The 26,508-nt window shown below is 47.0% G+C and overlaps 1 protein-coding gene across 2 annotated transcripts; it reads right to left on the bottom strand.

Moving 5' to 3' along the window:
- Positions 1-323: 323 nt before the first annotated feature.
- Positions 324-26,063, bottom strand: CCDC13 (coiled-coil domain containing 13). Of its 2 annotated transcripts, none has more exons than XM_073002803.2 (16): positions 25,956-26,063; positions 23,847-24,077; positions 22,560-22,708; positions 18,606-18,748; positions 16,889-16,969; positions 14,667-14,777; positions 13,694-13,798; positions 12,830-12,994; positions 10,797-10,973; positions 9,026-9,232; positions 8,693-8,814; positions 6,656-6,730; positions 5,850-5,978; positions 4,774-4,928; positions 3,302-3,416; positions 324-946 (listed from the first exon to the last, which is right to left on the bottom strand). In XM_073002803.2, exons 2-16 carry the CDS (start codon positions 24,068-24,070, stop codon positions 787-789), a joined length of 2,118 nt encoding a protein of 705 aa, XP_072858904.2. In that variant the 5' UTR covers positions 24,071-24,077; positions 25,956-26,063; the 3' UTR covers positions 324-786. The 2 variants fall into 2 exon arrangements, with proteins under 2 accessions (XP_072858904.2, XP_078234420.1); XM_078378294.1 differs by lacking the exon at positions 324-946 and adding an exon at positions 999-1,128.
- Positions 26,064-26,508: the final 445 nt, after the last annotated feature.

Below are 26,508 nucleotides of genomic sequence, written 5' to 3'. Positions count from 1 at the left end.
CTAATGTGCCAAAAAGAATGCATGCCTTACCACCGGACCAGAAAGGAACAGGGACAGCTCTCAAAAGGAAAGGGTGGCTCTGTCTAAGCAGAACCACAAGCGGACCTGGCCTTTTCTTTTGATCCAAACTGTGCCCTCGGTGAGCCATATCCCCTATTTATATGCCAGTGTGGACAGGCCCTAGGAGGGAACTTAAGATGGGGACATCCAGATCCAGGGGTGGGGTGGAAAGACAAAACAGCTTAAGGAGGTACATTTGCAGGGTTGTCACCAACACCCATCTTTCCTTGGCCGCTGATCAGAAATAAAGGAGTGTCACAGTATTTGAGAAAATAAGATACTTTTTAATCTTATCATGGCTTTCCAAAAGTGTTCTGCATTTGACTAAAACCGGCTGCACGGCAGGGACATATTGAGCTAGTCCAGTTGTTTCTGAAACCAGTCCGTCCTTCAGAGCAGCCTCTACGGATTCTAGGCACGCACAGAAGGCGATGCTCTCGCGTTCCACCAAAGACATTGACACGGCCGTCCTTATGGAGGAGAAGAGCCGATCTCTCCGTTTCTCTTGCCGGCAAGAGTTTGCTACCGTTTCTTCTTAACCTTCCAAAGAATGAAGGAGGCCATCTCTACTTCCTCCCTCCCTCCTGGATTTAAATGAATATTATTTTTTTGGGGGGGGGGAAGAAAACCAATCAGATTCCTAGCACACTGGAATTCCCTGTCCATCCCCTTCCCTCTGGTGGCTTCTCTCATGTGTGTGTGTTTGTGCGTGTGTGTGTCTCCGACTCAGGTCATCTCCGACTTCTGCTGCCTCAGAGCTTGCAGGAAGATCTCCTTCACCCGGCCCACGGTTTCCTGGAACACCCGGAAGTCCTCCTCTTTGGCCGCGGCCAGGTCCCGCAAGGCGCTCCTCAGGCCTTCGTTCTCCTCCGTCTGGATTTCAAGCCTACGTGGACAAGAGCAACCCACCTGAAGCCTCACCTGCCAATGCACCTGAGCACAAGAACAGCACACACTCGCCGAAGTCCTCGTAGGCAAAGCTGTTTCTCCCGCCCAGTTCACGAGAAGTCTGTTTTCATTTATAGGTTGAAACCAAGTTTCTAGTCCTCATTTTTTTGGTGGAGAGGGCTGAGAAAAAGTACAGAAGGTCCCTAAAGAAGCGTCTCAAACTAGTGACAGACGTGAGCCTCTGACCCTGTTAGCAAGGATCTCTTCCTTTCCCCCCGCGGTCAGAAGCTCACAAGCAGAAGCCTACACAGCAACAGCTTTTCCCACGGCGGCTCGTCAAAGCATCTGAACATTTATTTATTTAAAGTATTTTTAACCCCACCTTACTCCTTCTTACCTTCAATGATGGCAGACCTCATAATTTATTTATTTATTTTATTAGATTTATACCCCGCCCGTCGAGACAGATAGTCTACTCCGGGCGGCATTACGAAATTTAAAAAAAAAACACACACAATAGAACCAATGAACATGCAAAAATCCCAAGATTGTAAAAATGTAAATATTAAGGTATAGCAGGAGGGAAAGCCTGCCTAAATAGCCATGTCTTAAGTTTACTTCTAAAGGCACCCAAAGAGGGAGCCAGGCGGATTAAAAGACAGTATATAAAGCTAAAAAGAGTAAGTATACAAATATAAAAAAGGAGCGAATGAGAAATGGTAGACCAAAGTAATGCTAAAAACACATTTAAAGCATCCATCTGTTTGGTGGGGACCTGGGAGAGGGCCTTCTCAGTGGCAGCTCCCAGTCGGTGGAACTCCCTTCCACTGGAGGCCTGCCTGGCCCCTTCTTGGCTGTCCTTCCTCAAGCAGATAAAAGGCCTTTCTCTTCAGGCAAACTTTTCTTTTGGTATCGACTGTCTGAGAGAGCTTTTTGAGCCCTGTTGCTTTGAATATGTTTTTGGTGTTGACTTTGTTCCCCATTTTTAGCGTGGTATTTATCTGATTCTTTTTAACATCTGCGCGCTGACTGCTTTTAGCTTTTTAAATGTTGTCTTTTCGTGACATAAGCCACTTTGGTTCCTTTTTAAAGAGAACGGCAGGGTAAACCCTATTTTAAATTTGAAATGAGTGGAATAAACAAACAGCAAGAAAGCACTGCAGCCTTATAATAACGGCATGTTTCTGTTGCCGCAGTGCTTCAGAAAACATGTCTGGAGCCGATGTCCTAAGAAGCTCAGAAGAGCTCTGCTGGATCAGGCCAACACTGTGGACATTCAAGGAAAACTTGTATAATCACCTGGCAGATCTGCTTGGATGGTATTCCTGCCTTGAGCAGGGGGTTGGACTTGACGGCCTTAGAGGCCCCCTTCCCACTTCACTTTTCTATGATTCTATGGGTCCATCTAGTCCAGCTTCCTGGATCTCACCGCAGCCCCACCAGATGCTTTTGGGAGCACACGAGATAACGAGAGACCTATCTCCTGATCCCCCTCCCCTGCATCTGGTATTTTGAGGTAGTTTCCTTTTAAGCCTAGAGATTATACATCCCCATCATGGCTTTTACCACGGACAAGGATTTGAATCCGGCTCTCCCCATGCCTTCTCTGACCCTCTGTCACGATGCCAATGTTCTCCTCCTGACCTCGGGGGCCCAGATGTGCTTGGACTCTGGCTCACAGCCACCCCTGCCACAACTGCCGACAGTGAGAGAGTCCAAGGGCTGCAGTCCAGTGGCATTTGGAGGGTCCCTACCACTTCTTTCTGGTCCTGCGGGTTAAACTGCAGAAGCCTCTGGGCTGCAAGGTCGGAAGACCAGCAGTCATAATATCGAATCCACGCAACGGCGGGTGCTCCTGTCGCTTGTCCCGGCTCCTGCCAACCTAGCAGTTCAAAAGCACGTAAAACCTGAGTAGATAAATAGGTACCACCTCGGTGGGAAGGTAACGGCATTCCGTGTCAAGTTGCGCTGGCCACGTGACCACGGAAACTGTGTACAGACAAACGCTGGCTCTACGGCTTGGAAACAGAGATGAGCACTGCGCCCTAGAGTCAGACATGACTGGACTCAATGTCAAGGGGAACCTTTACCTTCACCTTACCACTGCTTTCAAGGTTGCCTCTAAATCTCTGAGCTGGTTAGATAGCTCAGTGGTTTAGGTAGGCTGGGAGTTCGTTTCTCCACTGTGCCTCCTGGGGGAAAAGCCAGCCTGGGTAGCCTCGGGGAAGCTGCACAGTCTTCCAGAAGAAGGGTTGCCACCATCAGCACTGATTTGATGGCACACAATGATGATTATTAAACTCTGAGGATTAGAAATGTGGTCATTCTCAAACCTAGAAGAAACCGCTCCTACCTTGCAGACAGTTCTTCTATTTGGGACTCCAGCGGGACTTCGGAGAGCTGTGGCGACCGACGGTCCTTCTTCTCTCCCGCGTTCCCGCTCACCCTGGCGCTACCGGGAAGCTGGGCTGGAAACACAAGGCGCTCTTGTGAAAAGGCCACCCTCAACGCGGGATCCTGCCCACCTTCCAAGCCCTCTTGACCTTCTGCCCTCATAAACCGCTTTTCAAAACAACTGCTTGTTTCTGTATTGCCAAGTTCATGTTTGAGTCTCTCCGAGGACGTATAGTCTGACTTCCCGGTCTTTGCTGGTTCTAGCCAATGGGAAGGAAAAAAATTGTCCTGGGTTCACAGTGAAAGAATGATGCTTGTCTTCACTCCAGAACGACTGAACAAAGAATGCTGAGAGCTACATTTTTTCTGCCATCTTAAATTAAAATACCGGAACTACAAAGGATCCTAATCCTATACCTGTGAGAACAGGCAATTATCCTGGTTCATTACGCCTGATCAGGGTCATCGTCTATATATTTCAAAGGCGGTCGTTCTATTAGTCTGTTGCAACAAACATAATCTTAGAGCACCTTAAGGAATAACAAGTCGTTCTTCTTTCTTTCTCTTTTCCTTTCCTCTCCTGGGCTCGAGCAACAGAAAGCCAGATTTAGGCTGAATATCAGGAAAAAAAACTTCTCAACTGTTAGAGCAGTACAACAATGGAACTCGTGACTTCAGGGGGAGGCGGTGAGCGCTCCAACGCTGGAGGCATTCCAAAGAAAACCGGACCACCCTTCTGTCAAGATTTGCTTTGACTTGGACTCCTGCATTCAGCAAGGGGTTGGACTTGATGGCCTTAGAAGGCCCCCTTCCAACTCCATTATTCCAGGATTCTATGTTTCCTTTTCTTATAAGCTTTCAAGGACTGTTGCATCTGGTAAGGTGGACTGCAATTCAGGAAAGCTTCCACCAAATAAATCCAGTCGTTTGCAAGGCGCTATAAGACACTCTTGACACTATAAGACACTCCTGCAGGGCAGTGTCGTAACAGACGGACAGGAGGTATGTCCATAGGTGCCACCCGGTTAGAGGACCCCCAAAGTTCTTATCTCATCATGGAGATGAGAATTTGAATACTGGCAGAAACTGCTAGATAGCTCAAGGGTTTAGGTCTCTGGCTATGGAGCCAGAGGTTGGGAGTTCAATTCCCCCAAAGAGTCCCTTCCAACTCTAAGAGGATGGTGATATTTAGCAGATGCTCGATTTGGCTTTATAGGCAAGCAACGTTCCTTGAGTCCCAGACCAGGGGCTTCTCTATAAGAAACCATTAAGGCTCCTTGAGGGGGCTAAGCGCTAGGTTTTTGCAGATTTTTGCCTAGTTTTAAGAAGCTAGATCAAGCTTGTCCTTTATGTTGAGCCTAAATTCATAGACTTTTGGTGGTACCGTATCATGCTGGGAGTGTGGGCAACGGACGGTCTAGTCTACATTACCTGTTTTGGCCTTTGAGTGGGCTTTTGACAGGCCGGTATTCTTCCCCAACTCTGTCTTCAGTTTTTCAACTTGCTTCTCTAGAGCGAGGCACCGGCGCTGCTCTTCCTGAAACATCTTCTCTGTTTCCCAGGCCTTCGAAGTGCTTTCGTCCACCCTGAGAAGCAGGATTTGGGATAGTTTTATATATATATATATATATAATCCCTTCCTTTCCCTTGAAAAGGACTTAAGGCAGCTCACAACCTTGAAAGACAGTATTTAAAGATTTTTTTAAAAGGAGGAGATAAGCGTAAAAAAGGTATCTTACGTCATTAAAAGGCAATAGTAAAGCTAGGAAAATGTCAATTACAAATATCACAAATGTAAAAGAGAAAAGGGACAAAAATTGTCACTCTGAGAAATGGAAAACCCAAAAAATGGAAAACACAATAACAATCTCTTTAAAAATCACACACAGGTCGCTGGTTACTGAGAAAAGGCTTGCCTGAAGAGAAAGGTCTTTGCCTGCTTTTGGAAGGATGGTAAAGATGCAGCCAGGCTGGCCTCCAGTGGGAGGGAGTTCCACAGTCTTAAGAGCACCAGATCTGACTCCTTTAAATAAGAATTACAAAGACGGGGCCAGGCGGTACTCCAGTGGGAGGGAGTTCCACAGTCTCTGGAATCAGTTCTGTCCTGTGCCTCCATCAGAGGTGCCTATGATGGTGGCAGGACAAAGAGAAAGGCCTCAGCTGATGATCTTAACAGCCAGGCAGGCTCTTAAAGGGAGATGTGGTCCTTGAGATAGCTATCCCACTACAAATACCCTATAAGCTTGGCTAACTGCCTTATGGGGAAACCTATACTTTGTTTCCCCAAGTTCTACACTGATGATCAAGAGCTTTCCAGAATCCTCGGTTCGGGCTTTTCCCCACCAATATCTGGGGAAGCTAAAGAAACAAACCTGGGAGGACCTTCGGGCGATGAAGACCGAGAGGGATGAGGGGGGCTTAATAGCTCACGGGGTTTCAAAAGGCAGGAAGAACTTGGGGAAACAGGAAAGGAGGGGCCTGTCTGAAAACCCCAGGAACCCTCTCACCTCTTCTGTAGGACGGTGACCAGTTCGATCAGCCGGTCACGTTCGACTTCAGCCGCCTGGCAAAGAGCCTTCAGCTCGGTCATCTGGATGCTTCGGGCTTTCGTATCTGGATCATCTGGCTCAGCCACCCTGAAATGGAGAGGGAGCAGAAGAAACAGGCGGATTGGCATCTTTTTCTAAAATCCCCACTGAGCAACGTTTGCAACCTGTTCTTTTTTTTAAGCCATCGAAGCTTGGGGCCACGGCCACGTCTGGTGGCAGCTAAGCTCGTCGATTAGTTTTGTGGCGGTATGAAGTGACCGCTGAACCATGCTTAGGTGGCGGCTTCTGGGTGGGTGGGGGGCTTGGTAGAGCTCAAAACAAGGTGTGTGTGTGTGTTGTTGGATAGAAAGAATCGCCTTAGCACCTGAAACAAAACCAACTCAAGTCCCGTGAACCGTTTAAGGCGACTTGCAAGTTTTGTCTTTGACAGTGGCCTCCATCCAAACCAGTTACCCCACTTGCGGGAGCAGAGGGGCGCGTCCCCCCGCCCTCCGCTGCCTCTACGGGGGCCACCTCGGTTTCCTCCGAGATTGATTGAGTGACGGCTGGCCATTTGAACCCCACCCGGTCCCACACACTCCGGGGAGCTTGCAGCGAGGATCGGCAGCCTTTGCCTCCCCTAGATCTATTGTGCAAGGGATCCGGTAACCTTTGGAGCAGGAAAGGGAGCCCCAGACCAAGCCGGGGGGTGGTGGTGGTGGTGTCGTTTGAGCCACGGGTCTCTGACACAGAAAGAGAGCGAGCGAGCGAGAGAGCGCACAGACCTCTCAGGAGAGACAGGGAATGGAACCGATGGAGCTGCAGAATCCACGAGGGTGTGCCCCATCTTAGAGACGGTTCTGGAAAAGACGAAAACCTTGTCAGCGTTTCTACAGGAGTCTGTCTAGGAAATTGCCTGCCCCTCTCCGGGTTTATTAACCGCCACTTATCTGGCGACAAGCTAATGCACGCTTCCCTTAATGACAGTCTGCAGGAGTGGTGTTTTTTTTTAAAAAACCAGAGGGTTGTGCCTTATTGCTCTGAATATGTTTTTTGCTGTTGCTGCTTTTTTACCCTCTTTTAGTGTGTGGTCTGATCTTTTTTAGTATTGGTATACTTCTTGTTTTTTAGCTTTCAATATTGTCTCTTAATGAGGTAAGCCACCTCGGGTCATTCTTAAGGAGAAAGGGGGGGGGCTAAAAAATATACTGAACGAACGAACCAACCCATGATCTAGTATTCAAACAAAATGAACGGCGCCCTGATGTGAAATCTGGGCCCGGCCGCTTCAAACTATTTCCTGGTTTTGCCGCACACCTGAGGTGCCAGCAAATGCCAAGCCGTAACTTTTAACTCTCCTTTGTAAAATAATAATAATAATAATAATGCCGTGTACAATGAAAAATGGCTGGCGTCCTTCTTCCTGACGTTTCTGTTCTCTGTGAGCGAAGAATTCGCTTGCATGCAGAAATATTCAGTCATGGGGGGTGGTTTCCACTTGGAGCAAGTTCAGTCAGGCGAAAAGCAAAGGGCCAAGTTAAAATAATAGCTAAATTAGCTGTAAAGGTATCTATGGGGAAGTCAACCCCACGAGTGCCCTCTTGTGCATGCTCACCTCTGCTCAGTGGAAACGGACAGCTGTTCCCGTCACCTGAAATGGGACAATCTTTCCAAGGTCAAACTAGACATTATGAAGAATGCATCTCCCTACTATTAGAATTTTTTTTTCTTTCTTGCCACGGGGTTTGCAAGAGGGCTAAAGGGAAGCGATGCTGTTGGGAACGAAGAGCTGAGGATAATCATGTTGCTACAATGCAAACTGACACGGCCGTCCCTTGGGAAGGTCAGGGCCCAAGACCCATTTAATGGGCAAATGGGTTGAAAAGCTTGCCCCCAAAATCAAGTTTGCCAGTCTTCAAGGTGTCACAACACGCCTGTCGTCGTTTTTTCTTCTAAATACGTATCTATCGTGCTGTCTGATCCAATAAAAATCCAATAAATAAACAAACAAACAAACAAACAAACAAATAAATGCAATGTGAAAAGAAATCAAGAAAGGGTTTCAAACTTTCATGGTTGAACTTCTCTGTCAAGCTGGGAGAAAATAACTATAAACTGGAGAGTAGAGAGAGAACCGTTTCTGGTTTCGCTTGATGCAGGGAAAAATTCCACACGCCCTCGCAACCAAACTCGGATCACTGAATAAAAATATATTATGTCAAAGCTGTTCGAAAGTTATTGATCGGATCCAGGACTAAAAACCCTGTTATCAAAACAAAGGACCACTCTCACCCATCTAGGCAGATGCTACTTCTTTCTCCCCTAGCAAGGCTCCTGTATCGCCCAAAGGACAGAAATCCAACAGGCTCCGTTGCCAATTGTACACAAACACACACAAAAAGAGCACCTGTTGAACTTCTGCCTGCTGCCCAAGCTGATCATGCCACAGAATCTCAGTTCGGGAAGATGTAACAATGCGCTAGCTTGCCTGTAAAAGCAATCCCCGGTAAGATGTTTCGCTGGAGATGAGATACTATGATCACTTACGCGAAACAGAATCCTTAAGTGAAGGCCTGTCCGATCTGAATGCATCATCTAAATAAATGGGACGGTCCCATTGCTCAAACCAAATAACGTTTCATTTTACCTGACTTCCAACCTTTAATAAACAAGGCCAGTAAAAGGCTGTCCACCACCCCAGAACGTTCCGGTGGCTTTGGAGAAATGTCTCCCTGTGCAACAGTTAACGTGGGATGAGCGAGTTTCACGGCTCTCTTAAAACTCTAGTAGAACTCAGTATATTAAAAATACTGTCTTCTCACCGGCCAGAGCCGTTCCTTCCACTGAGGCCATGTTTCTTGGGTGCCGAAAGGCAATCCTCCCCTTCCAGAGACTCTGCAGAAATGGAGTCAGAGCTGCTGTCCTCAGTTTGAGGAAGATGATGCTGGTGTAAAAAAAAGGAACAGGTATAACAAGACTAAGACATCAAAGGAAGAACACCTGCCCCCGCGCAATACAATCCACACAATCCGTGTGTTTCTTCTTGTTATTCACACTGCCTTCTCGACATTTCCCCCTGAAGGCGTGCCTGATTCCGAGGAAGGGGCTCTGTCCCCGACGGAGCTCTTCAATGGCCTCATCCTGGCTCTGTGTACCTGCGTCGTGAGCTGCTCGATCCTCTTCTCCAGATCCTGCACCTGGGCTTCTCGCTCGGCCACCATCCGCTTCAGCTGTTCTATGAGGGAGTTTTGCTTCTGCGCCTCCAGGTTCAGCTGCTGCCCTAGACTCTGACGGCACTCCTTGCTCCGCTCATCCTGCTGGCTCAGGTTCTTCAAGATGACCTGCATGTCCTTCAGCTGGCTCTGGCAAAGCAGAAAAAAGGGACACGCCGGGCACCCTTGCGTGCATGCCGCTCCCAAAATGCATGCACAAGGGCGGCCCTTTCAGCCTAAAAGAGAGGGACTCCCTGCCATTCTCTGAAATGCCAGAGAAATGCAAGGTGCTGAATCCCCGGGTGGCAAAAGGGTACCTCTGGGTCCTCTTTGGGGCAGTGAAATCACGACACCTGTACAAAAGTGATCAACGCAGTGACCGCCACAGGGTGCGAGGAAGGCCATGCCACGTGGCCTCAAATAACTCCAGCCAATTCTTTCCACCAACACAGTGGTTCCCAAACTTTTTTGAGCCCCGGATCCCTTGACTCCATCCCAGAGCCTCCTCCCCGACACCAGAAGTCCACCTCGGCCTCTTCTCTTCCTGAGCATGAGGGCATCCATCGCCAGACAGGGGCCCGTCTCGTCCCAGGGGTCGCTGCCTGAGCACCGGCGACGTCTTAGGCACGATCTCAGCCACTGCGCAAGGAGACCCACCAGCCGACGGGATGGAGGGGGTGGTGAAGGAGGAGAGGATTCCACAGCATCCGTGGCGGAGTCTGGCAGCGCCCCGGGGCATCACGGCGCACCGTTTGGGAACCACTGAGCCAACGCCATACCAAATGGTGAAACATTTGAAAAGGCACCTGACCTAGAAACGGATAGCTTCCCCGGCCAACAAGTTTCCTTGATGACTCAGGAATCCTGGAACCACAAGGGGTTCTGCATGACAAAAAGAACTACCATATTTTTCCTTGTATAAGACTACACCTTTGTCTAAAATTTTTAGACTAAAAATTGAGGGTTGTGTTACACACAGAAGTAAGCTGAGTACAAAAACAAGTGGAGAGGAAAGCAGGGATCAAATTGTTCCTGCAGGGCTTTGATCCCTGCTTTCCCCTCCACTTGGTAAGCCTTAGCAAAAGAAAAGCAGGGATCAAAGCGCTGCAGGATCGCTTTGATCCCTGCTTTCCCCTCTGCTTGCTAAGCCCCTTTCTGTGACCAAAATATTTGGTCACAGAAAACCTCGTGACCGTTGATGAGTTGTGGGAAATCCACACACACACAAACACCTTTACCACAGCTACTGTGGGGGGAATGGCATCTCTCTGTTAGAAAACATTTCCCCCACTACCTCCGTTTTGAAACCTCTGTTGCCTTCCTGGCACAAGCTGGCCTTCAGTTTCTCAAACAGAGACTGGGAGCATGTCTCCTCTTTCAGAGACGAAGCCTGCGCTTTCTTCAGCATGCAGCTTCCCCCCGACAAACCCAGTTTCTTTCTGTCGTGAGCCTAACCCATCCGCTTTCCATAGATGTTATCTCTAATAACAAGAATCTTAGAACGGCAGAGGCTGGAAGGGACCCTTGGGATCATCCAGTCCAGCCCTGTTCAAGGAGGTCCTCATGGGGGGAATCGAACTCCCAGCCTTGAGCTCTGCAGCCAAAGACGGAAACCACTCAGCTATCCAGCCCAGCTCAGCACTGAAGCGTAGGAGTGTTTGCTCATCATCACCCTCCCCAGTGTAATAGGCAAATCTCATTAGGCGAATCATACCAACAAGGCATCAATGAGTTCATCGTCATGCTTTCCTTTATCCAGCAAGGTGGAGATCTGTTCCTTCAGCGTTTTCACCTCGTTGGACAAGACTTGGTTTCTGGCTTTGGCGCCATCCAACTTCTTTTTCACGTCTTCGTGATCCTTCTGGAGGGCGCTGTACTCCCCCGTAAGCTTCTGCGGTTAAGGCGACACAAAAACAGGGCTTCTGGGTAACCAGACGTAAAAGCAACTAGCGGTGAATGAGTGAGTGGCACACGCGTTTGATTTACTGATGGCAAAACCCTTGGGTTTTGCATTTATATGGGGAGTATGGCTATGGATTGCATCTCCAAAGCACCTTCTGACCCTTTTCTTTTAACCCACAGCAGCTCCATCACCCAAGGGGAAGAGTCCTTTAGCTCCATCTCTACCTCTTTTAATCTCAAGAATACACTCCCAGAAGCTGCTTTTCACGGCTGAAAAAAAAACATGAAGAGGGTTCTGCTCAGCTAGAAAGGAATGAATTAAACCCCATCTCTTTAACTAGAACCTGCCCACACTGGTCTATAGTTATGATACATGGTCCCCTGGTAGCATGGGAAAAAAGACCTTGTCCACTTCTGTTTCTACTTAGAACGACTCATCCTTCCCCTTTAAGAGCTGTCCCATATCTTTCTGGCTCAGGGCTAGGGCATGCAATCTTTTTGGGCTGATTCGCTGAGATGCCAAAGACCTCTTTGTTCTGCCTTTGTGACCAGGGACCAAGAGTTGCAATTAGAGATGGGTTTTTTTGTATACGAATACCCCCACACAGGTGGCATGGGGCCGGACGGTCCACTCATTGATCTGCCGCGGACCGCGCAATTCTACTAACGGCTCCGCGGCGCGCGATCTGCTCGCCACGCTTTGACCTGGCAGCAAGGCTTGTCCTTCCGTCTCCTGCCAGGAGGGGCGAGCGCATCGCGTGCCACGGATCCACTGGTAGAATCACACCATCATCTACGAATACCCCGATCTTTAGTTAAAATAGATTGAACTGGAGATAACGACCTTTGAAGCACTGGCCGGAAGAGCACCACATTTCACAGAGCGGACTGGCCTGACGTCACCATCCGCCCCCTGATGCTTTGACTTGAACAAACCCCTCACAGGAAGGTAGAATGGAACAAGGTTGTTTAAGATGCTCAATGTAAATCTAAAATGTTGAAAAACCTGTTGTTTAAGCTGTGGAATGTAAGGTATGAGGTCATGGCCTTATTTGCAGGTCAGTATAACTTACAATACACCAAGCTGATTCAAGCCCTACCCTTAAAATAAGCCGCAGTGAAGTGAAACCCCACCCTCCACCCTTGTGCAGCCACCAGAAGAAGAGGACAGGACTGTCTTTGAATAAATGTAGATGGTTGTACAGTGGTACCTCGCAAAACGATCACCCCGCATAACGACAAATCTGCATGACGAGGTTTTGCGACCACCATTGCACTTCGCAAAAGTGTTTCCTATGGAGGAATTTTGCGATACGACGTTTCAGTCCAAGGACGATTCTAACAGCTGATTGGCGGCTCTGCAAAATGGCTTCCCTAGAGTGTTTTCAGACCAAATGCTTCTCAAGACAGCAATTTAAAAGGGCTTGCTTATGGGCGATTTTCGCTGGATGACGACTATTTTCCCCATTGGAACGCATTAAACAGGTTTCAATGCATTCCAATTGGGAAACGCTTTTCAAAAGATGAAGATTTTGCTAAACAGCGATTTCAATGGAATATATTATCATCGTCTTGCAGGGCACCACTGCACATGAAAAAAAATTGCCTGAAAATAAGCCCTAATGCATTTTTTGGAGCAAAAATTAATATAAGACCCTGTGTTATTTTCAGGGAAACGCGGTAAATGTGTAGTTCTTCTGTAGTCATGATTTTGATCTTCATGTTCAACTGCAGTCTTGCTTTGGCATTTTCTTCTTTCAGGTTCACTAAAAGTCATTTCAAGCTGGCCTCGGACCCACCCTTATGAAAAGGACATGTTGCGTTCCCAAGCCTCTCCTTCCTTACCTCCACGGCTTCCTTCTTCTCTCTTTCCAGAGTCCGGATCCGCAGCACGTTCTTCTCTTGGGCAGACGGCTTCCCTGACTCTGTGAGGCCAAGCCCTTCTCCGTGAGCGTTCCTCTCCGACGGCCTGCTTCTGCTGTGGCCCAGCTGGCTCTCCAGCTCTCGAACCTAGAGGAGAGCGGGATAAACGCGTGTTAAAGCTGCGCAAAGCCAGGAAGGAACGCATTAGAAGCAACACTGTCATCTACAAAGAGGAGCATGTATGGTGTGCTTTGTATGCTCATACCAAGGGAGTACAGGAAGTCAAATTTCAAAAGCGAGGTAACCAGTGAGAGCAAAGTTTCTTTGCTGGTGTGATGAGCAACTGTTTCCAGTTATTTTTAAATGGTGCTTTGTAAGAGCAGCGTGGTGCTGGAGGAGGCTCTTGAGAGTCCCCTGGACTGCAAGGAGATCAAACCTGTCCATTTTGAAACAAATCAACCCTGAGTGCTCACTGGAAGGACAGACCCTGAAGCCGAGGCTCCAAGACTTTGGCCATCTCAAGAGAAGAGAAGACTCCCTGGAAAAGACCCTGATGTTGGGAAAGTGTGAAGGCAAGAGGAGAAGGGGACGACAGAGGACGAGATGGTTGGACAGGTTCACCGAAGCGACCAACATGAATTTGACCCAACTCTGGGAGGCAGAGGAAGACAGGAGGGCCTGGCGTGCTCTGGTCCATGGGGGTCACGAAGAGTCAGACACGACTAAACAACAATAACCTTTGAGTCCCTCACCAGCTAGTTTGTCCTTGACCAAATTCCCACCGGATGCCCAGCAAGAGTGAATGAAACCCTATCGAAGCGGTGCAAAATGAAAACCTCAACTCACTTTGCTTTGTAGGACCAAAATTTGTTGAGCCCGCCCGCGCCAGCTGCCGGGGGTAGCCAGCAGGTTTTGAACGCTGACGTCCTCTCCAACTTCGTTCGCTAAGAGCTGCAAAAGAAAGGTAAACGGGATCACATCAAAGCAAACACTTGGCGATGGAAATGTTCGTTTCACTGACGTGGTGTGGAAACGGGAAGTACTTTCCCTCCCCCCCCTTAATACAGAGGACCCTAAAATGAGCCTAAACTCCATGTTTATTGTTTTGTTGTTGTTTCTAAACGTTATTTGTACCTCTGTTTCCTGGAATTGTCACATGGGGGGGTTAGAATGGTTTCATAAGGCTTGCCAGTACCTGCCAGATAAACAGATAAACCTCCAAGATAAACAGAGAGAAGGAATTTTGTTGGCTGTGGCAGGCCCTCTGGAAAAATCTGAAACACGCTTCTAGGACTTAGAGAGTTCCAGAAGCACCGTGTTTCCCCGAAAATAAGACAGGGTCTTATATTAATTTTTGCTCCAAAAATGCATTAGGGCTGGTTTTCAGGGGTTGTTTTATTTTTATTTTTTCATGGACAACAATCTACATTTATTCAAATACAGTCATGTCATCTTCTGGTTGCTACACAATGGTGGAGGGTGGAATTTCACGTAACTGGGGCTTATTTTTGGGGTAGGACTGATATGATGAGCATCCTGAAAAATCCTACTAGGGCTTATTTTCAGGTTGGGTCTTATTTTCGGGGAAACAGGGCAGTCGTTCTAGCGGAAAGTGAACTAACTTTAATTTAAAAGGAAAAAGAAATTCCTTTTTAAAGGTTAATTAGGGTAGCAGAAATGAGAAACATCTAGGGTTTTTTGGACTAGAAAAAAGCTGCCGACCCAAAAAGTCACTTTTGCCACCTCTGTGTATTTGCAACGCCCCCACGGAATCCAGGACATGGAACGCCCTCGCACAAACCATGAAAAAGGTTCTTACCTTTTGGGTCATCTTAAGTTCCTGCTTTGTGGTCTGGAGCTGGTTGCGAAGCTCGGAGATTTTGAGGTTGGCTGCCGATAATTGACCCTGCACGACTTTCATCTCTGGGGTCTTGTGGTTCAAAAGAAACGGAGTGTTACTGGGCGTGCAACCGAGACACCCCAATCAAAGCAAAAACAACACACCAGAGAGGTGAACGAACGGATGAATGAAACTCGGATAGCGTTTCGAGACTTGGAGAAGGGAACGCCTTCGCTGTCCCCTTTCTTGGCCTGTCGGTCTAAGCTAGGCTGCTGGAGAGGACCAGATAAAAAAAAGGGGGGGATGCAATTTCTGCACCTTGAACAGCGGTGCACGGGAGGAAATTTCATTGGGCAAAGTGGAAATTCGCTTTTCTAAGCAATGACAGAACGTAGAGGAATCTTGCTGGGCTGTGTTTTTTTTTTCCATCTGGTCTCAGCAACGGTGCCCCTTCTGGGAAGCCCCACCCTTGGCTGTTAGCCGGCGCTTGTAGGGGAGAACCGAATCCCCGGTCCGGAGACTCCTCGGAGGCAGGAGCAACCTTCGGAACACGGCCAAACAGCCTGAAAAACCTACAACCACCGTTGGATCCCCACCGTGAAAGCCTTTGAGAATACAGCGGGAGAGTCATTTGCTCCTGTGTCCCCAACCAGGAAAAAAAATAAGACACATGAATCATGCCTAGCACAGATAAGATTTTTAGCATTACCTGGACTACACATCCCATAACTCCTCATTCTGGGAGTCCTACCTGACTTACACACACCTTACAGACCTGTACAGTGGTGCCTTGCTAGACAGTTACCCCGCATGACAGTTTCTTCGCTAGACATTGACTTTTTGCGATCGCTATAGTGATTCGCAAAACAATGATTCCTATGGGGGAATTTCGCTGGACAATTTTTGGTCCCTGCTTCGCAAACCAATTTTCACTAGACGACGATTTGCTTTTCGCTAGACAATGATTTCGCTAGACAGCGATTTCAGTGGAACGGATTATCATCGTCTAGCGGGGCACCACTGTAAATATGGCTCACCTGGGAAACAAAGCCTCAACGGGAAGTCCTTAGGGGCTGAACTAGGGCTAGCCTCCACCCAAGCTTCCTGTTCCTGCCCCAGTGCTAGCTGGGAGCTTTCTTTCTAAACAGGAAGCTTAGGGGGAGCTAGGCCGAGCTAAGCCCGGAAGCCTTTTCTCCCAGGTGAGCGCCACTTTTACAGGTCTGTAAGTCGGGGCAGAATTCCCTGAATGAGGAATTATTGGATTTTTCACTCCCAAGAAATCTGAAAATGACATCCTTAATACCCAGTTCTGGACTGAAGACTCCATCCAACGATCCAAGCAGAGGCGTGACTAGCCTTGCATTTGCAAAGACGGGGACCCAACGTGTTGTTTTCCTCCCAGTAAGCATGACTGGGGGTGATAACCTCAGCTTGCTAAGATATGCAGGGGCTCCTTCGGCCTGCAGTCCCCGTTTTACGACTGAATTTAATTGCAGCTCTCATGGCTTAAAACGACTAGCCCAGTTTTGGGACTCTTCTCCCCCCTCCTTATTCAGTCCTCTAATCTGAGAAAAAGTCCTGGAAAACTCAAAAACAGGCTAGTGTTAAGTTTTTGAGTTTGCTCTTAATAATGGTAGGCTTGACCAGAATTTTGAGTCTTGTTTCCTTCTTACTGATCAACCCCTGTCTATTACCGTATTTTTCACTCCATAAGATGCACCTTTCCATAAGACGCACCAATTTTTTAGGAGAAGAAAACAGGAAAATATAATCTGTTTTCTTCACTCCATAAGGCGCACAGACTTTCCACCCCCGTTTTGTGGGGGAAAAGTGCGTCTTATGGTGCGAAAAATACGGTAATTCCCGTTTCCTTCTTACTGACCGAACCGTCTATTAAATGTTCTTATTGGCTTCAAATCACAGCCATTCATAACAAAAGAGATTTAAGGTGTTTTTTTTTCTTTTTTTCTCCATTCATCTCCGTTGACCGAACGCAATCCTAAAGTGGAAATGCCGATCATCTGCTTAGCAGGGATCCCAACATAGCTTTGCAGGGAGCGATCTATCAGCGAGCCAGCTCATAAACCTCCCTTCGTGATCAGCAATACCAAACCGCAGAAGATAGTGGAGGGTGTAAACAGAATAAAGTTGTCTGCCTGTAATTTTATCTTCACCATCTAAGCAGAGTAATTCATTCTTACCAATTGAGTGTCTGCTGTTTTACGAGCAGGCGGAACGTCTTTGTCTCCATGTGGCTGGGGCTTGGTAGCTGAGATTTGTAGCTAGGAAAATATATATATATATATATTCATATACATTATTAAATAAATGCCATATGCATTACACAACCACCAAGCTGATTGTGTGAGAACAGCTCTATGCAGATGCTCAATCCAGCGATGTGAGCATGCTTGTAGAGAACGCCTAACCATTTGCCCTTCATCATAGCGTTCTTCACTATTTCCATTTTGGGTTGGTTCTACTTGCATATAGGTTCTATAAGTGAGCGAGAGTTCTGGAAAATCTGGGTGCTCCCTCGTGGATAAGGAGACTACAAGAAATCAGGCTTCTTCTTTTTGGACATGGTGCTGAAAATACAAAAGCCAGTAACGGCGGAACAGGATAAGGCTAGGCGCCCCTCTCTAAGCATGTTCGCAATGCTAGACTGAAAGGACAACATCCGTATAAAGGCTCGTTGAGAAAATTAAAGGGTAGGAAGCAGGGGGAGAAAGGAATGAAGGACGAACTAATAGATTTACTCAAGTGGGAGCTGTCACGGATCAAAATCCACTTGTTCAAGCAGTCCACTTCTAAGCCGTGAACATTCACAATGTAAAAAAAAAAATCTGTTAGTCTTAGAAAAAGGAGCCCCACGGCACAGTGGTTGGACTGCAGTACTGCAGTAAAGCATCCGCTCACAACCTGAGTTTGATCCCAGCGGGCTCAGATAGCCGGCTCAAGGTTGACTCAGCCTTCCGTAGCAATGTGCTATGCAGTCTGAATCTGGTATCCTTAATAGGCCACCAGGGGGAAAAATTCGGCATGTATCTTTCCTACTATAACAACTCCACTGGCTACCAACTCATTTCAGACCCAGTTTAGCATAGTGGCTACAGCCTATCAAGGGATCTGTGACATGGAAGCAGTCTCCCCAAAGGATGTAAACACATTTGGGGATCCCCAGGCAACAACAACACCCTGCCAGCAGGTCCTTCTACTCAGAAGCATCCTTGAATGAGCACATCCAGAATAGCTAAGGACCACATATGAGTCTCACCATCATTTAAGGTCTTCAGAGGAAGGCCCTCCTCATGGATCGACCACACTCATGGGCTGGTTTGGTGAGAACACAAGAGGGGTCATTGCCAGGAACTGCTTCCAAGGCAGGCTGTGGAACTCCATGCCACTAGGCAAAGATTTTTCTCTTCAGGTATGTGTCCGGCATCCTAACTGGATGGAGTCTTTAGTGTGGGACAGACTTTTAAAAATGTTTCAAAGAGTTTTTGATATGTTCCTAATTGTTTCAGGAACAATTAGGAATATAATTGTTCCTAATTGACCTAATTAGCGGTCAAACGGGGCTGCGGTGCTACGACTTATCCATCTGTTCTTTTCAAACGGTTTTTGAAAGCCACCTCGGGGGAAAACGGTGACCTCTGAAATGCAATACATCAACGAACGAGCGAGCGAACGAATGAACAAATGAACGAACGAGCGAGCAAACGAACAAATGAATGAACGAATGAACACTTCTTTAGTAACCATGAAGAAGCCAATGAGCAGCAACAGAAATCAACCCAGCGGTGACAAATGCCCGCTGGGTGAACAGAAGCAATTTGCTCTATGCCACATTTCTCGATTCTCTGCCTCCACCTGACCTGATCTTACGGAAACCCCTTGGTAACAGAGAAGTCTCACTTCGCTTTCCAGATCTTTGATCCTGTTTTTCAGCTGTTTCACTTTTGTTTTCTCTTTTTCCATCTCGGCCGTCAAGTGCCGATTCCGTTTCGCCAGCTCAACGATTTTGGTGGCAGCGACGTCTCCTGCTAAGCCAGAGGTTCCTGGACGAGAAGAAAGGAAACAGCGGCATTATTCGTGATTTAGGCCTCTGCCTGTGGAGCAAAAGAGGTTGGGAGTTTGATTCCTCCACTGGGCCTCCTTGACAGGGGATAGTCTAGATGATCCCTAAGGTCCCTTCCAGCTCAACATTTTTAAGATTTAAGATTAGTATTATAATAACAAGGAAACATTTTATTTTTATGGTCTGACTAGGTCAATTCCATGGTTAATATTACAGCCGCCGCTAGCATGGCTGTAAATAAGCCATGTTACAAGTGTCTGATACATCAGTCTATAACCAATATGTCAAGTGGTTCAAAGGCAATTTCAGAATCCCATACATTTTTCATTTTTTTAATTTTATTTTTTATAACACATAAAGACATATTTCCATCGTCATTTGTCATGATCGCTGGATATACATCAAATTGTTCATATCCTATCATGTCTCATTTGTCTCTATACTCTTATTTCTTTGCTCTAGCCACTCCTACATTTTATTCCAGTTTTGATAATATTCCAAATCCTCTTTCCTTTTAATTGCCATTTGTCAATCTCTCCATCTCTGCACAGTCTAAGATATTTTGTACAATTATTTATTCTATCGGAAATTTCTCATTTCCCCCAATATTGAGCCCATACTATTCTAGCTGTCGTCAATATAGGCAATAGAATATAGCTATCTTGTTTGTTAATGCCTAATAAAAACAACTTTCGTTTGAGTTCTATATTCAGTTTTGTAATTTTTTTATCCAAGAGTGTATTTTAACCCAATATTTATTTATTTATTTATTTATTTATTTATTTATTTATTTATTTATTTATTTATTTATTTATTTATTTATTTATTTATTTATTTATTTATTTATTTATTGCTTTTTCATAAGTCCACCATACAGGATAATAGGTTCCCTCATGTATGATGTACGGAAGTGAGAGCTGAACCATAAAGAAGGCTGACCGCCGAAGAATTGATGCTTTTGAATTGTGGTGCTGGAGGAGGCTCTTGAGAGTCCCCTGTGCTGCGAAGAGAACAAACATATCAATTCTAAAGGAAATCAACCCTGAATGCTCACTGGAAGGACGGATCCTGAAGCTGAGGCTCCAAGACTTTGGCCATCTCATGAGAAGAGAAGACTCCTTGGAAAAGACCCTGATGTTGGGAAAGTGTGAAGGCAAGAGGAGAAGGGGACGACCGAGGATGAGATGGCTGGACAGGGTCATCGAAGCAACCAACATGACTTTGACCCAACTCCGGGAGGCCGTGGAAGATAGGAGGGCCTGGTGTGCTCTGGTCCATCGGGTCACGAAGAGTCGGACACGACTTAACTAAACAACATGTTTTTTTACATTTCCAACACCTATCGCAAACATTTGGGAACATTTTTGCCATGGTTAATATTACAGCCGCTGCTAGCATGACCGTAAATAAGCCATGTTACAAGTCATCCGTCTATAACCAAGTGGTTCAACAGCAATTGCAAAATCCCATACATTTGTACAAGTCCTGAAACCGTCTCCAAGTTGGGTTCCAAAATCTCATTGCTCAAAGAGAAGCAAGTTTAGTCTTGATCAGTACTCGGACGGGAGGGATTCTGAGAATTCCGTATGCTTTTTTTTTTTAATGTCTTGGAAAGCGAAACATATATATAAGCATGCAATTAATAAACAGGAGCACCATATGAACTTTAACAACCTTGGAGGAGAAGTCCTACCAATTTCAGTGGAATGCCGCATGGTAATTGAAGCTAATTATGAAATCCCGAACACAATCTTCTGGGAACATCTCTTGCCCTCTTGTCAAACAATTAGAGGCAAGGCTGTTTTTTCCCCCCTTTTTTCTACCACCAAGGTTATTACAGTTCATAACCAAGCTCCTTAAGAAACACATGTATTCATGGATCTCGGAAAATGGAAGCAGCAGGTAAAACTACTATCTTGCCGGTTCTCCAGTTTAATTAGGCAGATTTTGGGAAGGATATTTGGATATGCCAGACCCTAAGTGGATGGGGTTTTTTTATCATAATTATTTAATATCCTGGTTAACTTTCATCCCAGCAAGTGCCTCTTAACTGAACTAGCAGTGCAACGGCCATAGCTGATTTCATATTCAATTCGTACGACAGTCAAATTACCCAGGAAATTTTTCATCCAGTTGCATCATCGCAGTGAAGATCAAGGGTAAACAGGAAAGAGAAAGAAGATGGATTTATTGAGGGAAGAACATCAGAGACTGGCTGGACTTTAATATGGAAGAAGGTACCCACACAACAAGGATGTATTGGTCAGTGGTTTAGATCTCTGGCTGCGGAGCCGAAGGTTGGGAGTTCGATTCCCCCACTGGGCCTCCTGCAAGTAGAGCCAGCCTACTTGGTGGCCTTGGGCAAGCTGCACAGTCCTGGGGCTACCCCAGAAGAAGGGAACGGCAAACCACTTCTGTGTATTTTTACCTAGAACACCCTGAAAAGTCAGAATTGACTCCACAACACGATTATTATGAATTCCTATTTTTGCTTGGTTTGACCATGCTCACAACAGTGGTTAGATTTTTTTTCAAAAGAAAATAATGGTTAAACATCTAAGTAACAATAATCAGGTTGGGGGGGACATAAAAGCATAATGCACAGAAAACTACATATTAGATGCTCTCCCCCCCACACACACCACAGATAAATTTATTTTTTATCAGTGTTGCAAAAAATATATATGTGCCAGCTGTTTTGATACACCGGGCTTCCCAGCGGCTAACCACAATTTTCAGGGTTAACCTTAATTCACATCCTTATTGCTGATGGTCCACACCCTTCTTTTCTTTCTCAGTACACTTTCGGGACGGGAGACATCAGGGCAGGGTATCATTAAGTGTTGAAATTTAATTTATTATCTGGAGACAGGTCTTCAACGAGAGGGATTGTGGTAAGTGAAGTAAAGCTGCAACAGAAGCCAGAGGAGGTGAGTGGTTTGAATCCATGAAAAATACAGGGAGCCAAATCTAATGGAAATGATTTCATTCTATTCCTAACCTCAGCCTTGTAAGATATATAAGAAGAAGGTGTTGTGATTTACACAGCCCAGGTATGACCCCATAGCTGTGATGCTCTCTAAGAGAAAGGGTGGGAGGCAGAAGGGCACTGATTAGACCAGTGGCTCCTAACTTTGGACGCTCAGGTGTTTTCAGACTAAAACTCCCAAAAGCCTTCACCATTCAGCTGTGCTGGACATGATTTCTGGGAGTTGTAGTCCAAGAACATCTGGGAACCACTGGATTAGCCAAAGAGATGGGAAGACACTTTACCTGCAAAGGACCTGAGCCTTCTTTCTCTATGGCCCTGATATGGACTGAATCCCCATGGAAGGAGCTTATAGAGATACTTTGTTGTTGTCGTTTAGTCGTTAAGTCATGTCCGACTCTTCGTGACCCCCATTGACCAGAGCACGCCAGGCCCTCCTGTCTTCCACTGCCTACCGGAGTTTGGACAAATTCATGTTGGTCGATGACCCTGTCCAGCCATCTCATCCTCTGTCGTCCCCTTCTCTCCTCTTGCCCTCACCCTTTCCCAACATCAGGGTCTTTTCCAGGGAGTCTTCTCTTTTCATGAGATGGCCAAAGTATTGGAGCCTCAGCTTCAGGATCTGTCCTTCCAGGGAGCACTCAGGGTTGATTTCCTTCAGAACGGATAGGTTTGATCTCCTTGCAGTCCAGGGGACCCTCAAGAGTCTCCTCCAGCACCACAGTTCAACAGCTTCAATTCTTCGGCGGTCAGCCTTCTTTTGACAGAGAGACTAGGAAGACCCTAAAACACGTCTCCTTACCCATGAGAGCCAGTCTTTCCTCCTCGATCTTCTTCTGGAGCTGCTTAATTTCGAAGTCGCGCTCCTTCAGCAGCTTGTACAGCCGGCCGTTCTCATCCTCAGTTTCTCGGAGCTGGTTCTGGAGCTGCTCATTTTCGTTTTCAAGCAACCTAAAGAAGAGGAAGGGATACATAAGCATAACACACACACACACAGAGAGAGAGAGAGAGAGAGAGAGAGAGAGAAATATATTTCAAGTCTCAGGCCAGGACAAGTGGTGGACCTAAATTTTTCGGAGCCGCATCTTCTCATTACCCTCCTTCTGCGCCATGACGGCCTTCCAAACATTTGCTGAGAAATAATGAATATCTGATGCGTAGGAACTTGTAATATTCTGTGTTTTTATCCTGGCACATTTTTATTTTTATCTTTTTTGCTAGATTGATTAAAAAAACATTACAGCAGCAATTTGAGGTTAAATTTTCCCCAAGGATGCTTGAAAGAGGCATATTTTTTTTGGACCGTCGTCTGGTTATTTTCTTCTCCATGCGCCCAATTGGACAGAGTGCATTTCTCAAAGGCCTTTAATCCCCTTTTATTCGATGCAAGGACAGCTGGTTCACCTGGACAGAATGCATGCTTTTGTTCAAGTTGCAAACTGGGTTACAGGTATATGCCATTACAGTGGTGCCTCGCAGAACGAGCGCCCGGTAGAGCGATGAATTCGCTCTACGGTGACGCTTTCGCGATCGCTAATGCGATCGCAGAGCGATGCCCCTAATGGGCGAAAATCGCAGAGCGAAGGTCAGTAAGCGGTTCGCTTACCGACCTTCGCTTTGCGCCCCGCCGATCAGCTGTTCCGCAGCTTCAAAATGGCCGCCGGAAGCCCCAAAATGGCCACGCGCAGCGTTTTTGCGCCCTTGTTAAGCGAGGGGAGGGTGCAAAAATGGCTGCCGGCCATAGAGGAACATCGCTGTACGGTGAGTAAATCAGCCGATTGGAACGCATTAAACTAAGTTTAATGCATTCCAATGGCTTTTTTCTTTCCGTACAGCGATGTTTCACACAGCGAGGGTTAATCCGTTCCGGATTAACCTCGCTGTGCGAGGCACCACTGTATTTATTCTCTGCAAATGGTCTCTCCATGGCAATTTTGACTCCTCTAAGCCCAAAGTTCTTCGAAGAAACCACGGAGATGCTTGTGGAGTTTGCACGGGGAGGCTGCTGTTTAACTTATGTTTTGGTTCACAAGCCATAACCGACCTCCACACCCTCCACCTCCCTCTTGCACGGCCTTTCCAGATTTACCTTTTCCTGATGTCTTCACCTGGCATCGCGCTATTTGGGGTGGATAAGCTGAGATCGTCTGGCACTCCAAAGGCCTCACCCTGGCCCTCCTTGCTGCTTTTACTCTGGTTGTGCTGCTTCACTTTCTTCCTCTCCATCAGACTCTGCATCCTCTTCTGTTGTTGCTCCTGCAGCGCCTTAAACTGCATTTTTAAGTTCTCATTCACTTCGTCATCAAACTCCATTATTCTCCTTGGAAGGGGGAAAAAAATGAAGACAGGAGGAATGAAAACAGAATGCACAGCAATTTCAGCTTTTCCCTTTTGTTATCTGCACCATCTCCGGTGGGCGGATCGTGGCCGCGATCAAACACCCTTTCCCTTAAAGCTTTGCACAATACAAGCAAGCCCTGATTTAGCAGTCAGCTCTGGTGAATACGTGGAATTTCTGATGCCCACGTAAAAGAATATCGGAACCCGTTTACTTGGTTGACGGCGGTTTAGATCATCACGAGCCTTTTATCCCAACAGAACGGTTTCCTGATTCCAAAATGGACAGAGGTTTTCTTACTTCCACGGAGTTCTTAAACCAGCAGGGAATGGGAAGGGTAGCAACAGTATTATAGGACTCTTGACAGTACACACAGATGATTAGTTGCCTGGATAGGTCAGGGGTTAAGGTCTCTGGCTCCACAGTTGAAGGTTGGGAGTTCGAATTTCTTTTTGGGAGAAGAGCCAGCCGGGGTGGCCTTGGGCCGGCTGCACCGTGTTCCCAGAACTGACCCCAGGAGAAAGGAATGGGGAAAAACCACTTCTGATTATTTGGTGCCTAGGAAACCCCCCAAATGGTCCTCCTAAATCAGAATTGGCTCTTATCGTTCACCAGATTTCTTTTGCATAACTTTTCTTCGACTCACAAGGACGGAGGGAAGGAAGGAGGGAATGGGGAAAGAACAGACCTGGAGCCCATTTCTCCAGCTGCAAGCAAAACTTCCATTGGTGGTGGGCAGGGGACGGGGGGGCACTTTTTAATCTTTCTGCACTCCTGGCACCTTAAAGCGGTGGGCTAAAGCCCAGGACCAAAAAAAAGAGGATGTAACCCACCCTCCCACCCGTGATTAATCCTTAAGATGCCGCAAGGCTGCTGGCTTTTTCTTCTTCATGGTATTACATTCATTGATCTTTTTAGTATGGTATCCTCCCTGTTGTTTGCTTAAATACAGTGGACCCTCGACTTACAGACGGCTTGACTTACAGACTTTTTGAGTTACAGATTTCTCTGGCCGCAAAATTTAGGTTTGACTTGCAGACTGAGATTTGACTTACAGACCAGAAAAAAAACCAAAATGGAACAAAAACGGCCTGTTACGGGATTAATCGGTTTTCAATGCACTGTAGGTCAATGGAGACTTGACCTACAGACTTTTTGACTTGAGAACCGCCTTCCAATACGGATTAAGTTCTCAAATCAAGACCCCACTGTATTGCCTTTTAATTGTCATAAGCTGCCTTGGGTCCTTAAGGAGAAAGGCGGGCAAAAATTAAGATAGATAGATAGATAGATAGATAGATAGATAGATAGATAGATAGATAGATAGATAGATAGATAGATAGATAGATAGATAGATAGATAGATAGATAGATAGATAGATAGATAATTAGGTAGGTAGGTAGGTAGGTAGGTAGGTAGGTAGGTAGGTAGGTAGGTAGGTAGGTAGGTAGACAGACAGACAGACAGACAGACAGACGGACGGACGGACGGACGGACGGATGGATGGATTTCCCCTAATCTATCGTTAAGGCCCACCCCAAACTCCCAATACAATGAAAAGAACCCCCCCCCGCAAACAAGCACAAAGAACGGACAATTCAAATTCAAAGGCACACAAACACATACACACACGCATGTTGCTGAAAACGTCGATGAACCGAACGGGAGGGAGGGAAAGGCACTTGCGGGGGGGGGGCGGGCCTCCTACCCCACCCCATTGTTTCTGGGGAGGGGAGACGGGGAGAATTGGGTGTGTGTGTGTGTAAGAGTGTTTCCCCCTCCCCTCTCCCCTTTGGGTCTCTCCCTTGCACCCGGGATCGTGCCCCCCCTCCCCGCCTTCCCAAAGCCCCCCCTCCTCACCTTCCGCCGCCGCCGCCGGGTCTCCCCCCCCCTCCCGCCAAGGGTCTGGGTGGGGGTGGGGGGACTGGCCGGAGGGAGGAACAGCCGGGGACGCCCACCACCAGCCCCCCCCCCGTCCCCACGCCCGCAACCAGCCCGCTTCTGGACGCGGTTTCCGAAGCAACCGTCGTCGGGGAGACGGGCGCGGGAGCGGGGGGGGGGCGGGCGAGAGAGCCGGCTTGGTGCTTTTTTTTTTTTTTTTTTTGCAAAAGTCCCGGGGCTAATTAGCATGCCCTGTTGCAAGATCAGGATTTAAAAAATAATAATAATCCCTATGAAGAGTGTGCAAGTTTGCATGCTTTAGACTGCAGCTCCCGGCATTCCCCAGGCAGATGGGAGTTGTAGTCTCCCCCCCAAAAACCCACAACAAACGCCCCAGAAATCTGCACCTCTGGTTTCACTGGTCTTGCACACCCAAGGCTTTAAACCCCCCCCCCTGCAAATAAAATGTTGCACACGCTGCTGAAATCTGAAATATCCGGAGGAGAATCGCCCCCCTGTCATTAAACCCCTG

This window comes from Pogona vitticeps, chromosome 6 (genome assembly GCF_051106095.1).
Source record: "Pogona vitticeps strain Pit_001003342236 chromosome 6, PviZW2.1, whole genome shotgun sequence".
Classification (NCBI taxonomy): Eukaryota; Metazoa; Chordata; class Lepidosauria; order Squamata; family Agamidae; genus Pogona; species Pogona vitticeps.
This window is presented reverse-complemented; position numbering and strand designations above follow the sequence as displayed.

What these genes read in the sequence shown, in the direction of transcription:
- CCDC13 (XM_073002803.2), bottom strand. Translation starts at nt 24,070, where the DNA reads ATGGAGTTTGATGACGAAGTGAATGAGAACTTAAAAATGCAGTTTAAG. An exon ending in TCAAAGATCTGGAAAGCGAA is followed by an intron (nt 16,970 to 18,605) that starts GTGAGACTTCTC and finishes ATATTTTCCTAG; the next exon opens with CTACAAATCTCAGCTACCAA. An exon ending in ATAGAAGAACTGTCTGCAAG is followed by an intron (nt 947 to 3,301) that starts GTAGGAGCGGTT and finishes TTGTCCACGTAG; the next exon opens with GCTTGAAATCCAGACGGAGG.